The 19,362-nt window shown below is 50.7% G+C and overlaps 1 protein-coding gene across 3 annotated transcripts in view; it reads right to left on the bottom strand.

Annotated features, from left to right (window-relative positions):
* cad (carbamoyl-phosphate synthetase 2, aspartate transcarbamylase, and dihydroorotase) overlaps positions 1-19,362 on the bottom strand; it is a 48,425-nt gene that overhangs the window by 11,085 nt on the left and 17,978 nt on the right. For 2 of the 3 annotated variants that reach the window (XM_031901930.1, XM_031901931.1), the window contains exons 7-35: positions 14,024-14,209; positions 13,503-13,615; positions 13,030-13,178; positions 12,638-12,769; positions 11,620-11,853; positions 10,834-11,055; positions 10,460-10,648; positions 10,242-10,366; positions 9,953-10,086; positions 9,740-9,852; positions 7,135-7,385; positions 6,799-7,045; positions 6,447-6,545; positions 5,937-6,161; positions 5,487-5,669; positions 5,177-5,395; positions 4,817-4,984; positions 4,552-4,734; positions 3,721-3,825; positions 3,388-3,633; positions 3,213-3,294; positions 2,564-2,730; positions 2,280-2,444; positions 1,842-1,973; positions 1,466-1,667; positions 1,164-1,354; positions 832-972; positions 578-673; positions 266-410 (exon numbers count right to left, since the gene is read on the bottom strand). In XM_031901930.1, the coding sequence (XP_031757790.1) occupies positions 266-410; positions 578-673; positions 832-972; positions 1,164-1,354; positions 1,466-1,667; positions 1,842-1,973; positions 2,280-2,444; positions 2,564-2,730; positions 3,213-3,294; positions 3,388-3,633; positions 3,721-3,825; positions 4,552-4,734; positions 4,817-4,984; positions 5,177-5,395; positions 5,487-5,669; positions 5,937-6,161; positions 6,447-6,545; positions 6,799-7,045; positions 7,135-7,385; positions 9,740-9,852; positions 9,953-10,086; positions 10,242-10,366; positions 10,460-10,648; positions 10,834-11,055; positions 11,620-11,853; positions 12,638-12,769; positions 13,030-13,178; positions 13,503-13,615; positions 14,024-14,209 (4,844 nt within the window). Of the gene's footprint in view, positions 1-232; positions 411-577; positions 674-831; positions 973-1,163; positions 1,355-1,465; positions 1,668-1,841; positions 1,974-2,279; positions 2,445-2,563; positions 2,731-3,212; positions 3,295-3,387; positions 3,634-3,720; positions 3,826-4,551; positions 4,735-4,816; positions 4,985-5,176; positions 5,396-5,486; positions 5,670-5,936; positions 6,162-6,446; positions 6,546-6,798; positions 7,046-7,134; positions 7,386-9,739; positions 9,853-9,952; positions 10,087-10,241; positions 10,367-10,459; positions 10,649-10,833; positions 11,056-11,619; positions 11,854-12,637; positions 12,770-13,029; positions 13,179-13,502; positions 13,616-14,023; positions 14,210-19,362 lie in introns of all 3 variants that reach the window. The other variant, XM_031901932.1, reaches the window with a different exon arrangement.

The raw sequence follows: 19,362 nt of genomic DNA, 5'->3' as shown, positions 1-19,362 counted from the left end.
GGCCGGGGCAACAATGAACATTTTGCTAATGTCCAATCGATAAAAGTATAATGTAACAGTGCAGGGAAAGGTGATTGTTGTGGGAGCGTTGCCCACGTTACCAACCCCTGCAACCAATCTTAAACAAAGGGGACTAAGGACACAAAGTGATTGGTCAGAATATCAGATTGTTGACATGACCTACCAACCTAGTCTGTTCCATTGCTGGTCCTAAGCAACCCCTAAAGCTTACCCTACACCCCAAGTAAGCCAAGTTCTGCTTCACCTGGGAAGCCAGGATCTGATGCACGATGCACTCGAGGAGGCAAGTGGAAGCGCCCGTCTCCGGACTGACAGGGTCTGCGGGGGCTTGGTGCTCGACTGCGAATCGTCTCACTTTGTACCGTAACATGGCGATGTCGCTCTGGGGTCTGAAGGGGAAACACAAGGAAACATTTAATTATCCTCCAATCTTTCTTTTTTTTAAATATTTTTTCAAATACTGTCAATGTGTTGGTTGTGGTACATTAGTCGTCGGATCTAAAGCAACAATGGAATGGCTGTGCAAATGGGTTGGTAACTGCGCTAAGCAACATACCTTAGGGATCTCTTTAATGGCGACTGGGTGAGATTGGGCAACAACAGGTGGGGTCCATTTCCTGACATCCTGTCCATATCCCATGGGTACCAGTACCTAAAATAAATAAAACAATTACCACAGAGACCCTGCTGACTGCACTGACAGACCCTCTCCAAACCTCTGTTGCACTTAGTGCCTCTATAAGTGAATAGTTTTTTCTATAAACACTGCATACATTGAGTGCCTAGAGAGCTGAGCAGCTGGTCACCTACCTGCCCATCAATGTAGGCCACCTCCCCACGGAGAACAACTCGCCGCACTGCTCCTTTCACCTTCATTCCAGCAAAGGGGCTCCATCTGGACTTGGTAAACTGCATGTGTGACGGGATCACCCACTCTTGCTCCAAATCCACCTAGTGAGGGCGAAGAGCATTCATTCAGGGCAGGGCAGAAAAGACTAAAGAGAAGGTGGGCAAGAAGGGTGTAAATTGGAAGAGAGGATGGGAAGGCAATAGAATGAAGGTTGTTAAAAGAATGGGCTGAAGGTGAAAAACACATGAAACCACTGGGCAAGAAAACGCTAATAAGGAAAAGTTGCGGCGACCTCGACATAGGTGTTCTCCTGCACAGGCAAAGAGAAGATCTTCTGGGGGTTGTCGTACAGGCGCTTAATGATATCATCAATAGTCAGACGTCCCTCACTGACTGCTGTGAGTAGCAGAGGCAGCATGGTCTCCAAGCCGGGATACCCTGGAGGTGGGTTTGGACCGTCCTTCTCCTCCACAGAGTGAGGGGCTGTGAGGAAGAAGAAGACAATGAAACTGAAAGTCACTTCCCATCACACACCCCTTTGCCTTTCATAGCAAAGTTTTCTGCCCCTTTTTCCTAATTTGCCCCAGTTCCTACCGTGGTCAGTGGCAAAACAGTCTATTATATCCAAGTTCTCCCACAGAGATTCTAGATCCTCCCGAGTCCCCAACATGGGACGTACTTGCCCCCGTGTCTCCCCGATTTTCTTCAGATCATCGAGACACAGGAAAAGGTGATGAGGGGCCACCTCGCATGTAACTTGGATTCCCTTCTGCTTGGCTGCTTTGATAATAAGGATCTTGGAAAAAACAAGAGGGTCACACAGAGAGCTGAAGCAGCAGAGAGAAGCTGGGTCACTAGTCAGTACCATGATACATGTGATAACTGGTTTTCTACAATAAGAACAATAGCATATGCCCAAGCACCCCTTAAATTGAATATCCCCATACACCCACCCAGTAACCGGCCTTACCTCCTCTTTTTTTGCAACGTGGCAAATGTGCACAGGGCGCTGGTACAGCTGAGCCACCATGAGAATTGCCGCCACGGTCTGTTTCTCTGCATGGGCCACAATGGGCATGTGTGCCGGCCACTTCTCAAAGTGCTGCAAGTGGAGGAGGGTGTGACATGGGGTTAGCGTGCACAGATGGCACAGGGCACACAGGTAGCAGGTGATTAACTGGTACAGTCAGTAGCACCATCCGGAATCTCTAACAACACACACACAAGCTGTATCATGACCTTCAGACTCTCAGGCAATTGCCAAGCTCAGGGACAGCATCTGTTGTACCCACAAATCTTACAGCCAACACATCTAGTGCCAGCAGCACATCATGTCCCCCAATGTAAAGACCCTAACACACCTGTACATTCCATGCTCACTGTCCCACCCACACGCATGACCACTGACCTCCATCCACACAGAAACATTGTCCATCTTAAGCTGCGAATAGGTGTCGTTCAGATACATCTTAAGGCCGGCGGCTGAACTGGCCATCGAAGAAAGAGAAGCGGCATTCTCTGAGGAAGCACCGAGGAAGAGGGCAAAGTCACAGCGGGCACCGGCCTCTGCCAGCTGCAGAGAAAACCCACCGAGTAAGAGCATGTTACAGAGAGAAGTCATTACAAACATGGATCCATAACAGACAAAGCCGATTGTATTTTAGCATCAACATTTACACACGGAAATCTGACCTTCTGTGCCAGAGAGAAGGAACTGGCATCAGTGATGGCTGGGCTGGTGTTGGGCATGGCACATACAAGGGTAATTCCACCAGCCAGGGCAGCTGCTGTGCCAGAAGAAAAGTCCTCCTTATGAGTAGCGCCAGGTTCCCGCAGGTGCACGTGGATGTCCACTAGGCCTGAGGGGTGACATGGAACAGACAAAAGCAAGTCTACTTGGGGGGGGGGAGTTACTGGCATAGAAGCACCGAGAGGATTCAGCCCCAATCTGCCCCCATGTAACAGTAAAATAACCACCTCTAGGAAGTGACTGTACTGGCGGATACACTGGATACTCGCAAGAAAGGGTCAGATGCCCTTTTAAAGTGAGAGGGAAAATACCAATACTCCTGGCACAAGGCTGATCCATTGGCATTTAGGGACAGAAAGATGTTCTTGCACCATCTGAGGGAGATTCAGATGGGTTTTATCATCGTTTTATGGAGCCGCTGAAAGCTGGGTATGGTAACTATATGGAATCCGTTAACTACGGGATATCTTCTGACTATCCAGATGCTGAACTACAACTCCCAGAATCGCACTTACAGCAGAAGTTTAAGTTCAGCATCAGGAGGCCATAGTTTCTGTCCCACCAGCCCTCTGTACAGAAGATCCCCCTCACCTGGCAGCCTGATAAGTTTCTGTGAGGTCATACAGTCGACATGAGTCTTCACAGGGGGCGCCCCCCCAATCTGACGCAGAGCCTGGGAAGGAGGAACAAGTGGTATAAACACCAGGGAGGAAATGGCCACAAAACAATGACTGGGCTGGAACCCTCCCCCCACCAACCCTCTCACCTCCACAAAGAGTTTGGTGCACTTGATATCAATGATGAGGGGCACAGAATAGTCCACAGCCAAGCGGCGGGCACGGTACCCACGGGTAACGAAGGAGGAGAGTCGGCGCCCCCCAGAATTCCGCATGGACAAATTAATGACCAAATCAAAGTGATTCTCTGACAGATGGTCCATGATGCTGCCCTGCTTCTCCCGTAGGGGCCCGTCATTCTCACTCTCCTCAAAGGGCCAATCCATTGCCTTTACCTGCAGGTACACATGGTTAGTAAGAGATGCACAGACAGGGAAGAGTCACAGGTGATCCTGGCAGAAATAAGAAAGGAAATGGATTACCTTGATGCCATGCTCCGTATAGAAGTCAGCAGTTCCCAGGCTGGCATACAGACTGTAGCCAAGACTCTCCATGGCTCGCACCGTGGGCAGCAGCTCACTCTTGTTCTACAGGGCACAGCAACGGGCATTGCAATCAGAGACTGGAAAGGTCACAGGGACGGGTCCCAGACTCATGAGCACTACGACTTCCCACAAGTTCCTCCCCGATCCCTGATCCACCCAGTAGTGTTCAAGATTCGTGGAACCAATTACAGAACAGACAATAATATCTCTGCTATCTGGCAAATACAACATAATGATTTTTGTAGACTGGCAATGCCTGCGTGGTACAGGCCTGCTGCAAGGTTATACAATGGCCCAGCCCATCCCATGGATACGGCACACAGCATTTTACCGCATATTTAGCCAATTGCCCAAGCAAGCTTATCAGCTGATTGGTGGGGAGCTCTTCATGTTACATATACACCCCCAATAAGAAGAATTTGCAGATTGGATTTTCAGCCCTGACAGCCCAACAGCAATAGGATGCCCGTGCATGGGTGGGCTTCCCAGCAGGCAGTTTGGACAGGCAGCAGCCCTACTATATGGAGGCTTGTGTGGCTCCCTTAAAGCATCAGCTCCCAGAAGCAGATGGAATGCAGCTGTGTGTGTTACTGTGCCCATCGTTGGGGTATTAATTGGGCACGGTTCAGTTTAAGGAAACCCGTAAAGCCGCTAATTTCTCTAGAGCGTTTCTCTGGGTCCCCCAAAGTTTCATTAGAGGTTCCAGTCATGGCCGAGTCCCAGGAAAATGGACCTGTGAGGAACAAGTTTGGGTCTCCCGCCTCTCACCTTGTAGCTCCCGATGGTCAGTAGGATGTTCTTCTGTGGAATTTTGAAGCCGGTACTTAGCATGGCTTTTAGATAGGCCTCGTATCGGTTCTCTCCAAAGCAGGCAACCTCCCCGGTGCTGGTCATCTCCACCCCAAGGACCACGTCCGCGCCGGCCAAGCGTGAGAACGAGAACTGTGGGACCTGGAAAGAGCAAGTACTGAATAGGCATGTATGGGACAACATGGGTCGGTGATTGGCGGAATACCCCCCAATTTCTACTTACCTTAACCCCTACAATGCCAGTACCAGTCATCACACCAACAGGTTCAACCTCTTCTCCCATAATGACTTGCGTTGCCAGAGCGACTAGATTGACTCCCAGAGTCTTCGATACAAAGGGAAAGGAGCGCGACACACGGACATTGCACTCGATCACTTTCAGCTGGTCGTCCTGTGCAGGTAGAGGAGAAATGGACTCAGAGCTGCACACACTTAAGGGCCACACTACCATTCTTTTTATCATTATTTTATTATTATTCTAGAGGATACACTAAGAGACATAAGGGATGATGGGACTTTACCACAGCCACCCCCCTACCCCCTGATTAATCTATCAGTGCCCCCACCCCCTTGTAAAAAATACCTTTGCAATGAGCTGCAGGTTAAAGGGTCCGTTGACTTGGAGCTCCAGCCCCACAGCATGGACAATGGCTTTAATCCTTTCCAAGGTTTTGGGGGTGATATCCTGAGCAGGGGTCACCAGTGTGGCATCCCCAGAGTGAACCCCAGCATTCTCCACATGTTCTGAAATAGCCACGGCCACAACAACTCCATCACATGCCACAGCATCCACATCAATTTCCTGCCAATGAGAGGACAGACAGGTCACCTGATAGTGCCAATAGGACTGGCAATGGAAGTCGGGCAGATCGCACAGAGATCAGTCCCCTCACCTTGGCCTCCTGGATGAATTTAGAGATGACCACGGGATGCTCCTTGGACACAGCCACAGCGTTACTGAGCACCTTCTCCAGGTCTCCATCTGAATGGGCCACATTCATGGCGGCTCCACTTAGCACGTAGGATGGGCGCACCACGCAGGGGAAACCGACGGTGTTACAGAACTGAACGGCCGACTGAGAGAAGCAAAGTTCTGCCGTTGGAATTCATCACAGAACAAAGAATGCACAACCCCAGTTCTTTGCACCCCAGAATTAATACAGTAATATTAGCACTTACACGTCTTGTGTTTACATTTCACTGATTTATACTGCACTTATCAGGTGCCAATTACCCTTATCTTTCTTACTGCCCCCTGCTGGCCCCTCCCTGCTGTCCTACTCTCCACCCCTAACTTTCCTACTGAGTGTCCAAAGTTCCCCGTTTCGGGAAGAGTCAGGTACCTCCATGTCAGACAGCTCTTTCCACTGCGGCTGACTGATTCCGATCGTGTCCAACATGCGAGAAAACTTAAACCTGTTCTCAGCGGAGTCGATGGCCTCAGGAGAAGTGCCCAGCACCCGGCACTGCTGGCGATGTAGGGACATGGCAATATTATTGGGCAGCTGGCCACCCATGGACAGTATGATTCCCTCTGGGTTCTCCAGCTCATAGATATCCATCACCACCTAAGGACAGTGCAGAAGAAGTGAACTCCGTGTATCTCCATTAGAATTAACCCGACCTCTGTGAGGAGGGCACCTAATCCCTTTCATACCCCTTGAGCATGATATAATGACATCAGAGGAGACTCAAGGGCCCATGATGGAGCACGGAAATGATGAAGCTCTATGTATGAAACATTTTCAAGCATTAACTGATGTGGATAAAGTTACTGGGGGCAGATAGAGCCTAAGTTCCAATCCAAGCCCTAATGCGGCACACACACGCAGACCCTGTCCCGGAGCACTCACCTCAAATGAGATCTCGTCAAAATACAGGCGGTCACACATGTCATAGTCTGTGCTGACAGTCTCGGGGTTATAATTCACCATGATGGTCTTAAATCCCATCTGCGCAGGGAGAAGAGAGACATTGGCTTGTTAGGAGAACATAGGAAAGAGGCTGCTGGGTAACAGGGACAAAGCCTGGGGCCCAAGAATATACCAGACTAGCTTTTCCTATATTAATCCCATCTAATCCCATAAATAATGAGGGTGCAATTACAGGAATATGAAGAAAGCCTATAGTTGTACATTTACTGAAACAGTAAGGCTTCACACAATAACCTCTTCCCCCCCCCCCCATTCCCAAAAACTCCCTCACCTTACGCAGTTCCTGGATGCAGCCCACCGCGCACCAATCAAACTCCACACTGCTGCCTATTCGGTAAACACCAGAGCCAATCACCATAACATGCGGCTCCTCAAAGGCCAAGTCGTGCTCAGTTCCATTATAGGTCAGATACAGGTAATTGGTCTGAGCCGGCCACTCCGCCGCCACCGTGTCAATCTGCTTTACTACCGGCAAAATCAGCAGCTCCTGCCGCATCTTGCGGACTGCCAGCTCCGTGCTGGGGAAAGAGGAGAGGGTGGTAGGGTGACTTAGTGGGCAAATGGCAGCGAAACAAGATGGGGGGAGGAGTAAAGGGAAGGCTGGTACCTCTGCACGGCCAGGGCAATCTGCTTGTCGGAGAAGCCCAGCTGTTTGGCTCGGAGAAGGACCTCACGGGGCATCAAGGTCTCATCCTGGTGGTAGGACTCCAGCGTGGCCACCTGATCAGTAATATTCTTCATCTTATGGAGGAACCACCTGTCAATCTTGGTCAACTCATAAAGGCGCTCGATAGTGTAACCTGCACGCAGGGCAGCGGCCAGAACGAAGATCCTCTTGTCTGTCGGCGTCTCCAGTTCCTGTATGAGTGGGACACAGGGATGTGTGGGTGTGGGCCGAACACATTGTGGTATCATTGGGGCCCAGGAAGAACTGACCCATGAACAGGGGGTAAGTGGGCCGAACACATTATGGTATTATTGGGGCCAAGGAAGAACTGACCCATGAACAGGGGATGTGTGGGTGTGGGCCGAACACATTATGGTATTATTGGGGCCAAGGAAGAACTGACCCATGAACAGGGGGTGTGTGGGTGTGGGCCGAACACATTATGGTATTATTGGGGCCAAGGAAGAACTGACCCATGAACAGGGGGTGTGTGGGCCGAACACATTATGGTATTATTGGGGCCAAGGAAGAACTGACCCATGAACAGGGGGTGTGTGGGCCGAACACATTATGGTATTATTGGGGCCAAGGAAGAACTGACCCATGAACAGGGGGTGTGTGCCGAACACATTATGGTATTATTGGGGCCAAGGAAGAACTGACCCATGAACAGGGGGTGTGTGGGTGTGGGCCGAACACATTATGGTATTATTGGGGCCCAGGAAGAACTGACCCATGAACAGGGGATGTGTGGGCCGAACACATTATGGTATTATTGGGGCCCAGGAAGAACTGACCCATGAACAGGGGGTGTGTGGGTGTGGGCCGAACACATTATGGTATTATTGGGGCCAAGGAAGAACTGACCCATGAACAGGGGGTGTGTGGGTGTGGGCCGAACACATTATGGTATTATTGGGGCCAAGGAAGAACTGACCCATGAACAGGGGGTGTGTGGGCCGAACACATTATGGTATTATTGGGGCCCAGGAAGAACTGACCCATGAACAGGGGGTGTGTGGGTGTGGGCCGAACACATTATGGTATTATTGGGGCCAAGGAAGAACTGACCCATGAACAGGGGGTGTGTGGGCCGAACACATTATGGTATTATTGGGGCCAAGGAAGAACTGACCCATGAACAGGGGGTGTGTGGGCCGAACACATTATGGTATTATTGGGGCCAAGGAAGAACTGACCCATGAACAGGGGGTGTGTGCCGAACACATTATGGTATTATTGGGGCCAAGGAAGAACTGACCCATGAACAGGGGGTGTGTGGGTGTGGGCCGAACACATTATGGTATTATTGGGGCCAAGGAAGAAATGACCCATGAACAGGGGGTGTGTGGGTGTGGGCCGAACACATTATGGTATTATTGGGGCCAAGGAAGAACTGACCCATGAACAGGGGGTGTGTGGGTGTGGGCCGAACACATTATGGTATTATTGGGGCCAAGGAAGAACTGACCCATGAACAGGGGGTGTGTGGGCCGAACACATTATGGTATTATTGGGGCCCAGGAAGAACTGACCCATGAACAGGGGGTGTGTGGGCCGAACACATTATGGTATTATTGGGGCCCAGGAAGAACTGACCCATGAACAGGGGATGTGTGGGTGTGGGCCGAACACATTATGGTATTATTGGGGCCCAGGAAGAACTGACCCATGAACAGGGGGTGTGTGGGCCGAACAGATTATGGTATTATTGGGGCCAAGGAAGAACTGACCCATGAACAGGGGGTGTGTGGGTGTGGGCCGAACACATTATGGTATTATTGGGGCCCAGGAAGAACTGACCCATGAACAGGGGGTGTGTGGGCCGAACAGATTATGGTATTATTGGGGCCCAGGAAGAACTGACCCATGAACAGGGGGTGTGTGGGCCGAACAGATTATGGTATTATTGGGGCCCAGGAAGAACTGACCCATGAACAGGGGATGTGTGGGTGTGGGCCGAACACATTATGGTATTGTTGGGGCCCAGGAAGAACTGACCCATGAACAGGGGGTGTGTGGGTGTGGGCCGAATAGATTATGGTATTGTTGGGGCCCAGGAAGAACTACATAGTAACATACATAGTAACATAGTAAGTTGGGTTGAAAAAAGACATACGTCCATCAAGTTCAACCATAATGCCTATATATAACCTGCCTAACTACTAGTTGATCCAACTGACCCATGAACAGGGGGTGTGGGCCGAACAGATTATGGTATTATTGGGGCCCAGGAAGAACTGACCCATGAACACATCGCTGTCATAGGGATGCACTGTATCCACTAATTTGGGATTCGTCTGAACCCCACAGAACATGGTGAAAAATGTTCAACCTCCGTGTTTATGTGGTGAAAATTCATGTGATTTTAGGGATTCGGATTCAGCCAGACACATTGATTGGGCAGAATCCAAATCCTGCTGAAAATGGCAGAATCTTGGCCAAAACCTGAAACCAAATCCTGGATGCCAAATTAGCACACTTAGCGCCCAATAAGGACCAACCCATAAACACATGACATTATTAGCCATTACGTGCCACTTACCTCATCAGATGCGGATTTGATGCAGTGATCAAAGCCCACGCAGTTCTCGTCCACCATGCGCAGAGCTTTCTGGAAGGCTTCTTCAAAGTTCCTACCAACAGACATGACCTCCCCTAGGGAAGTAGGGAACAGTTTAGCCACGGAGGGGCTACTACAACAAACACCTCCCACATCTAATACCCCCCCCCCCCCCAAAGCCCCATATTCACCTACCCACACTCTTCATGGAGCTGCCAATCTTGGTGCTGACTCGCAAGAACTTGCTCAGGTCCCAGCGCGGAACCTTCACCACACAGTAATCCAGGCTGGGCTCAAAGTTGGCTGTGGTGGAGTTGGTCACGGAGTTTCTGGGCAAACAAAATGGCAATAACAAGTGAAATCCACAGCGTGATTGACCCCCAACAAAGAGGGAAAGCTCAACGGACACTACAAAATGAGTGGCCCAGTCTTTAGCCTCCACAGGGACAAGCTGAGGAACTTGCAGGGCCACAGAGCGCTGTACCTGAGAACGGGCAGAGGAATTCCCAGTGCCAGCTTGGCAGCCACATACGCCAGGGGGTAACCAGTTGCTTTACTCGCCAGGGCTGAGCTGCGAGACAGCCGTGCGTTCACCTCGATGATGTAATACTGGGGGGGAGAAGGAATAAAGCCCAATATGTTAGTGCCCTTCAGGTTTGGGACCGACTCTATGACCCGTTTGGGTTCCAGGGTGCCAGTTACCTGCTCAGACTCCGGGTTTAGGGCGTACTGTATGTTACACTCGCCCACAATGCCGAGGTGCTGGATAACCTTAATGGCCGTGTTGCGCAGCATGTTGTACTCTCGATCGTTCAGCGTCTGGCTGGGAGCTACCACGATGGACTCGCCAGTGTGAATGCCCAGGGGATCTACGTTCTCCATGTTGCACACCTGGGAGGAGAAGAGCAGAAGGGTTCAGCGGCACCGACTTGGCACACATTTAGCCCAATGTACCCCTAAGGCTCCATGATGGAACGACTGGTCTGCGCGTCAGCAGGTGGGCAAAGCCCCAGCCCATCTCCAACCCTGTGTGCCGCCCACACCTGGGCACTACCCCGTGAGTAGGGCATTCTCACCGTGACACAGTTATTATAGGCGTCCCGCACGACTTCGTACTCTATCTCCTTCCAGCCCTTCAGGGATTTATCCACCAGGACCTGTGTGGTGTGGGCGAAGGCCTGGCACACCAGGGCAGTCAACTCCTCCTTGGTACTGGCAAATCCAGATCCAAGGCCGCCCAGCGCGTAGGCCGACCGGACCAAAACCGGATACCCGAGACGTTCTGCAGCAGCCTGGGCCTGGAGGCACAAGAGCATTAATATAAAGAAGCAGCATGTGGGCACGGGGCATATGGGCAGAGAACTGTGCCAGGCGTGTGGGTTTCAGGGACCCGGAAGATTCCCGGCAGGTTGGCGTTTCATTACGGGTGCCATTTGTGATTTCAGGTTTAAATGACACTTACCCCACTCCCTGCCACCCTGCGTTATACACCATCACTGGGCTCTTGCCCGCACAGGTGGCACAGATGGTACATAAAGTGCAATAACAAGAGGAGGGCTCATTGCTACACGCACATAACATACATGTAGCCAGGCGATCACATGTGTAGCACTTACTGTAAACCATGAGAATTTGCTGTGTCACAATTATTTTAGCAGGGACTTTTTTGGTTGGTCCAATAGATCCTCCTACCCAGCTGATTGGCCAGGCTGATTTGCTTCCTGTGCGTGACTACAGAAGCTCTATGTGCAATGCTGTATTTATCTCACAATACTGGGGGGGAACTTATTGTGCAGAGAGTTGCAGTCACACCATGCCCCCCCATATCACGGACACAAGAGACACCCACAGTAATCTCTTACCTGCTCTAAGGAGAAAGCTGCCTCACTGGGGGCCACGTGTTCTCCAATCTCCTCCATCTTCTCCACAAACACTTTGCGATCTTCCGTCATTTCAATGGACTTCACAGGGGTCCCCAGAACCCGCACATTGTACTTCTCTAGGACTCCCTGCTTGGTCAGCTCCACCCCACAGTTCAATGCAGTCTGACCCCCAAACGTCAGGAGGATCCCATCTGGCCGCTCATTCTTTATCACCTGGGAAGGACATCAGACTCTTCATGTTCCTCCTTACTTCTTGCTCAGGGGAGCCCTGTGTCCCTCCCAGTCTCCTCCCCTACTGGGTTCTATGTTTATATGGTTACTGGCCATCAGAGCTTCCTATTGGCTAACTGCCTGAGATGAGACTATTTATGCCCCACCTTACTTCCTGCTCAGGGGAGCCCTGTGTCCCTCCCAGTCTCCTCCCCTACTGGGTTCTTTGTTTCTATGGTTACTGGCCATCAGAGCTTCCTATTGGCTAACTGCCTGAGATCAGACTATTTATGCTCCACCTTACTTCCTGCTCAGGGGAGCCCTGTGTCCCTCCCAGTCTCCTCCCCTACTGGGTTCTATGTTTCTATGGTTACTGGCCATCAGAGCTTCCTATTGGATACCTGCCTGAGATCAGACTATTTATGCCCCACCTTACTTCCTGCTCAGGGGAGCCCTGTGTCCCTCCCAGTCTCCTCCCCTACTGGGCCATCAGAGCTTCCTATTGGCTAACTGCCTGAGATCAAACTATTTATGCCCCACCTTACTTCCTGCTCAGGGGAGCCCTGTGTCCCTCCCAGTCTCTTCCCCTACTGGGTTCTATGTTTCTATGGTACTGGCCCATCTGGGCTCCCATTCCCTAGGGGAGCCCCGTGTCCCTCCCAGGCGCATAGACTTGCCAAGTGAACCCCACAAACACCAAGCTGTGATGCTCCACCCATTTAGTTAACCCCTTATAGAGACAGGAGCCTCCTTGCTGGAGAGAGAGGATGAGGAGGGAAACACTTACCTGAGTGACATATTCAGGGGTGATTGGCAGGAAATAAACCTTGTCGGCGAGGCCTTTCGATGTCTGCACTGTGGCGATGTTGGGGTTAATCAGGACAGTCTGGATGTTCTCTTCCTTCAGAGCTTTGATGGCCTGCAGGGGGCAAAGGAAAGTAACTCACGTGCCCCCCCTAATGGGACATGGCGCCTGCCCCTCCCACTGCAGAATGACAGCCAGCAGGGAGTTATGGGACATGGCGCCTGCCCCTCCCACTGCAGAATGACAGCCAGCAGGGAGTTATGGGACATGGCGCCTGCCCCTCCCACTGCACAGCTCAGAAGAGAAATAATACAGAGAGAAGGAACGGGGGGTGCAGGGGGGGCAATAACACTGCGGCCGGGAGGGAAATGTACCTGGGAGCCAGAGTAGTCGAACTCCCCGGCCTGGCCAATCGACAGCCCCCCTGAGCCCAGGATCAGCACTTTGTGTGGGCGAGAGGCCTCTAGGTCTGTGACACTGGGAGACTCCTTGTATGTGAGCAGCTCAGTCACTCGCTGTTTAACTGGGGGGGGAACACAGGGAGGGGGGTAAATCCCTAAACCAGACTCACGAGCCATCAGCTCCCACTCCTATGGTGCATCTGCCCCAGGTTACAGTGTATATCCCCCTGCCATTCTGTTATTGCCCCTTGGGCAGCACTCGGGCCCCTATGGTGTATCTGCCCCAGGTTACAGTGTATATCCCCCCATTCTGTTATTGTCCCATGGGCAGCACTCGGGCCCCTATGGTGCATCTGCCCCAGGTTACAGTGTGTATCCCCCCCCCATTCTGTTACTGCCCCACGGGCAGCACTCGGGCCCCTAGTACCCATAGCCCCTCCACTCACCCGTCTTCTCTCCTGAATCTCCAGCCTTCCGGTCTCTCACAGTGTCCAGGAACACATCAAACAGGCCGACCAGATCCATGGGCCCAGCACAGTGCTCGGGGTGGAACTGCACACTGGGGGGCAAGAACTGGGCATTAGGGCAAGCGCTGGGGCTCTTAAACATACCAAGCGGCAACGGAAATGTTACAGGGAAACACTATGGCACCTCCTACCCATATGTATAAATACAAATATACAGAGAAGGAATGTTCTGGGCACACAATAAGCTGTACCCCCATACTGTACTGTCTAAGGGAAACACTATGGCACCTCCTACCCATATGTATAAATACAAATATACAGAGAGGGAATGTTCTGGGCACACAATAAGCTGTACCCCCATACTGTACTGTCTAAGGGAAACACTATGGCACCCCCTACCCATATGTATAAATACAAATATACAGAGAAGGAATGTACAATATGCTGTACCCCCATACTGCCCTGCATCTGCACTCTTTCTGCCCCCGTCCCCCCAGTACCTGAAAAAGGGCTTAGAATCATGGATAATTCCCTCATTTGATTGGTCGTTGGCATTCGTGAACAGAGGAGACCAGCCTTCCGGTAAAGTGTTTGGGTCCACGGCGTATCCATGGTTCTGTGAGGTTATGAAGCAGCGCCGAGAGCTCTCATGGATGCACGGCTGGTTGTGCCCACGATTCCCGTACCTGGGGGCAAACATTCAGGTTAATCCCACTGTGACAGAATGCGCTGTTATACAGATAGCTAGAATCTCAGCCATAAAGCAGGGCAGGACTGCTGCTTACAATGGGGGGATCAGATAGGATCTGTGCCACTGTGACAGAATGCTCTGTTATACAGATAGCTAGAATCTCAGCCATAAAGCAGGGCAGGACTGCTGCTTACAATGGGGGGATCAGATAGGATCTGTGCCACTGTGACAGAATGCTCTGTTATACAGATAGCTAGAATCTCAGCCATAAAGCAGGGCAGGACTGCTGCTTACAATGGGGGGATCAGATAGGATCTGTGCCACTGTGACAGAATGCTCTGTTATACAGATAGCTAGAATCTCAGCCATAAAGCAGGGCAGGACTGCTGCTTACAATGGGGGGATCAGATAGGATCTGTGCCACTGTGACAGAATGCTCTGTTATACAGATAGCTAGAATCTCAGCCATAAAGCAGGGCAGGACTGCTGCTTACAATGGGGGGATCAGATAGGATCTGTGCCACTGTGACAGAATGCTCTGTTATACAGATAGCTAGAATCTCAGCCATAAAGCAGGGCAGGACTGCTGCTTACAATGGGGGGGATCAGATAGGATCTGTGCCACTGTGACAGAATGCTCTGTTATACAGATAGCTAGAATCTCAGCCATAAAGCAGGGCAGGACTGCTGCTTACAATGGGGGGGATCAGATAGGATCTGTGCCACTGTGACAGAATGCTCTGTTATACAGATAGCTAGAATCTCAGCCATAAAGCAGGGCAGGACTGCTGCTTACAATGGGGGGATCAGATAAGGAGATTTTATACTCACCGGAAAATCCTTTTCTCGTAGGCCCGAACTGTCAGTGCAGACGTTAAGGGTTTTGTCTGTGATCACCTCTGGAGGCAGGACAGAGAATTTAGACCTAGTGGCTCCTGGTCCCTCCCACTGTATATAAGGCTCGTCTCCACCCTCACTCCTCAGTTCTGTTGGTAAGCTCAGTCGGTGGAGACAGTACAGATAGAAGGAAGGCCAAGAGACATAAGGTAGAAAGATAGCGAGAAGAGAGGTCCCGGTGCCCATACTAAATCAGCCTGGGTGGGACTTACTGCACTGACAGTTCGGGCCTACGAGAAAAGGATTTTCCGGTGAGTATAAAATCTCCTTTTCTCTATCGGCCCTCCTGTCAGTGCAGACGTTAGGGGACGTTCCAAAGCTGTCCCTTAACTGGGTGGGTAAAACTTTTAGTATGCCGTGTATAGTGTTCCTGGCACTATGCCACAGCCGCTTGTAAAACTTTTCGGCCAAACACGGCCGGTTGAGAAGCATAAACATTTAACTTATAGAACTTAATAAAGGTATTTGGAGAGACCCAAGTGGCTGCTCGGCAGATCTGGTCTGCTGTTGCTAGGTTCTGCAGTGCCCATGAGGTACTCTGTGCCCGTGTAGAGTGGGCTTTCACTGCGAACGGTCTGGGTACGTTTCTGCGGTCGTATGCTGTATGGATAGTCTCAACTAGCCAACGGGCTATAGTTCTTTTAGATACAGCTTTACCCTTGTGCGTAGTGGCATAAGATATTAGGAGGCTCTCTGACTGTCTATAGTCTGCCGATCTCTTTAAGTAAATCCGGAGTGCCCGGACCACGTCCAATTTATGAAGCAGTCTCTCTCTCTCGTTGGACGGTTTTGGACAGAAGGAAGGTAAAATTATGTCTTGGTTCATATGACGTTCTGTTACCACCTTCGGCAGGAAACCTGGTGCAGTCCTGAGTACTGCTTTGTCATGGTGAAGTGTGAGCCATGGTTCCTCGCTGGAGAGTGCCGCCATCTCAGACACCCGTTTTGCCGATGTAATCGCTATTAGAAAGGCCACTTTAAGTGACAACCACTTGAGCTCACATAATGCCAGAGGTTCAAAAGGTGGTTGTTGTAGTGCGGATAGGACCAATGGTAAGTCCCATGTTGCTAGGGGTTCTCTAAGGGGTGGACGGGATCTAGTTACACCTCTGACAAACTGTTGGACCATAGGGTCTTCAGCCCATTTAAAATGTGTCAGTGCTGTGACTGCCGAAATTTGGGTTTTTAGAGTGCGTAAGCTCAGTCCCTTCTGAAACCCTTCTGTTAGAAATTCAACCACCTGAACTGTGGAGATATCTTTCCAGTGAATGTCTTTCTGTCTGCACCAGTTTAAGAGGGTTCTCCAGACCCTATGGTATGTTTTGTCGGTAGACTGCTTGCGGGCTCGCAAGAAGATGTTTATTGCGTTCTGTGAAAATCCTTGTTGCCGCCACCAGTCGGCCTCAAGAGCCACGCAGTTAAGCGGAGCATCTGTAAGTTGGGGTGCTTTATTGGCCCTTGAGTTAAGAGGTCGGGTCGTGGAGGTAGTCGCCAGGGCCTGGCAATTGATAAATTGATGAGATCTGAGTACCAGACTCTGTTCGGCCAGTCCGGGGCTATAAGTATTGTGACTGTGTTGGACTGTCTCAGTTTCCTGATTACCCTGGGTAGGATGGCTAGCGGTGGGAATGCATATACCATCCTGAAATCCCATGGTATGACTAGTGCGTCCACAAACGCCGCTCCCGGGTCCTTTGTTCTGGCGCAGTAAAGTGGAAGCTTTGTGTTGTGTCTTGAGGCCAGTATGTCTATTTCCGGTGTCCCCCCACCTGTGAATTAGTTGTTGGAAGATCTCCTTGTTGAGGGACCATTCCCCGTGGTCGATGGTCGTCCTGCTCAGATAGTCCGCTTCCCAATTCAATACTCCTGGAATGAAGACTGCTGAGATGCTCGGTACTGTGCGTTCTGCCCAGGTAAGTATTCTGGAAGCCTCCTGCATAGCCATTCTGCTGTGGGTGCCCCCTTGCTTGTTGACATAAGCTACTGCAGTTGCATTGTCGGATTGTACTCGGACTGCCTGAGCTTGTAGGACTGTTGACCAGTTCTCTAGTGCTAGAGCGATTGCTCGAAGTTCTAGCACATTGATTGGTAATTGGCTTTCCTCTCTGGACCATGTTCCCTGGAGTGTGAGGTTTCTGTATACCGCCCCCCATCCTCTGAGGCTGGCATCGGTGGTTACTACTTCCCAGGTCGTGGTTGCCCAACTCCTTCCTTGTTGAAGGTTGCCGACCATCGTCCACCAGAGAAGACTGGTTCTGGTTGTTTGAGTGATGGTTATCTCTTGTTGTAGGTTCTGGTGGTTCTTGTTCCAGCACCTCAGGAAGTTGAGTTGTAGTGGTCTGAGGTGGAATTTGGCGAAAGGTACTGCCTCCAGGATTGATACCATTAATCCCAGGAGGTGTAAGCAATCCTCTGCTGAGGTCCTTTCTTTGGTCAGGAAGGATCGCGTTGTCGAGATTAATGTGTCGACTTTGTCTTGGGTTAGGAAGACCCTCTGTGTCTTGGAGTCGAAAATCAGGCCCAGGAATAGTATCTTCTGGGATGGCGTCAGGGAGCTTTTGCGATAATTTATTAACCAGCCATGTTGTGTTAGGACTTGAAGACACAGGTTGGTGTCCTTTACTGCTTGCTGTGCAGTGGGTGCTTTTATTAAGAGGTCGTCCAGATATGGTATGATGTGCACTCCCAGGGTTCTCAGGTATGCCACTATTGGTGCAAGTACTTTGGTAAAAATACGCGGTGCAGTACATAGCCCAAAGGGTAGTGCTGTGAATTGGTAGTGTGTGTTGTTGATTGCGAATCTGAGGAATTTGCGTGACGCTGGGTAGATTGGTATGTGCAGGTAGGCGTCTTGCAGATCTATTGTTGTCATGAAGATCTCTGGTTCCATGGCGGCTACTACTGATCTTACGGATTCCATTTTGAATCTTTGGTTGAGGACCATTGGGTTTAATGGCTTTAAGTTGAGGACTGGTCTGAAGGATCCCTCCTTCTTTCGTACCAGGAACAGATTGGAGTAGAAACCCCTGTATTTGTGGTGTTCTGGGACCTGTTCTACTACTCCTGAGAGTAGTAGGGTATTTACCGCTTGTTGAAGCAAGTGTTGTTTGTGCGGTGCAGTGGATGATGGGAGGAACCTTCCTTGTGGAAGTTGTGGTGAGAAAGGAATTCTGTAGCCTTGGCTGATTATGGTTAGTACCCACTTGTCTGTAACGTGTGTTTCCCATGTTCCCAGAAATTGCTGTAATCTGCCCCCAACCTTTTGTACCCCCAGTTGCCTGGTTGAGTCAGGCTGAGTTGGGTTTGGTAGTATTAGGTTTCCTGATATTGCTGCGGGCGTGCTGCTGCCATGTGGGTCTGCCACGTCTTGCTCCCTGGTCAGCTGGGGAGTTTCTGAAGCCCGAGCGAAAGGGACGAAATGGTCTCGTCTGTGAGGACCATCCTCTCCTCCCGGAGTATCTGTTAGAAGGGTCAAATCTTTGTTTCTTGCTGGTGGGTAGGAAAGTGCTTTTTCCCCCTGTAACATCTGATATGATTTGTTTCAAGTCAGGTCCGAATAAGGACTCTCCTGTAAATTTCAGTGATAATAACCTCATTTTAGATGCTGTATCTCCCGTCCAATGCCGTAACCATAGAGCTCGACGGGCCACCACTGCGTTGGAAGTTGCTTTGGCCGCTAGCCTGGTAATTTCCAGGGCGGATTCTGCTAGAAATGACAAGGTGGTGGATAGTTTGTCCACTTCCATCTGTAATTGTTGTTTAGATGCTGGTGGATGGCGTGCTAACTCCAAGGCCCAATGTCTGGCTGTTCTGGCTAAGCCTGCTGATGCCACTGCGGGTCTAAGGATCGCTGCTGCTTGTGTATAGGAGCGTTTTAGAATGGATTCCATCCTGCGGTCTAATGGGTCTTTGAATGCCGCCTCCTCGGCTGGTATGGCAGTTTGCCTAGATAGCCTGGCTACTGCGGAATCAACCTTAGGTGCTTTATCCCACTTCTTCTGGTGTTCCTCTGGCACAGGGTATGTTTTGAAAAATCTTTGTGTGAGCGCAATTCGGCGCTCCGGTTGGGCCCACTCTGCCTCAATTGCCTGTGTGAGGGAGTTGAACACTGGGAAAGCTAGTTTGGACTTTTTTTGAACTCCTAAAAGTTTATCAGCCCTAGATAAGGGTACCGTCTCATCCTTAATCTCTAGTGTCTGCATCATCTCCCTTAGTAACCTTTTAGAGGTCTCTGGGGAGGCAGAGGCTGTT

Source organism: Xenopus tropicalis, chromosome 5 (assembly GCF_000004195.4).
Source record: "Xenopus tropicalis strain Nigerian chromosome 5, UCB_Xtro_10.0, whole genome shotgun sequence".
Classification (NCBI taxonomy): Eukaryota; Metazoa; Chordata; class Amphibia; order Anura; family Pipidae; genus Xenopus; species Xenopus tropicalis.
This window is presented reverse-complemented; position numbering and strand designations above follow the sequence as displayed.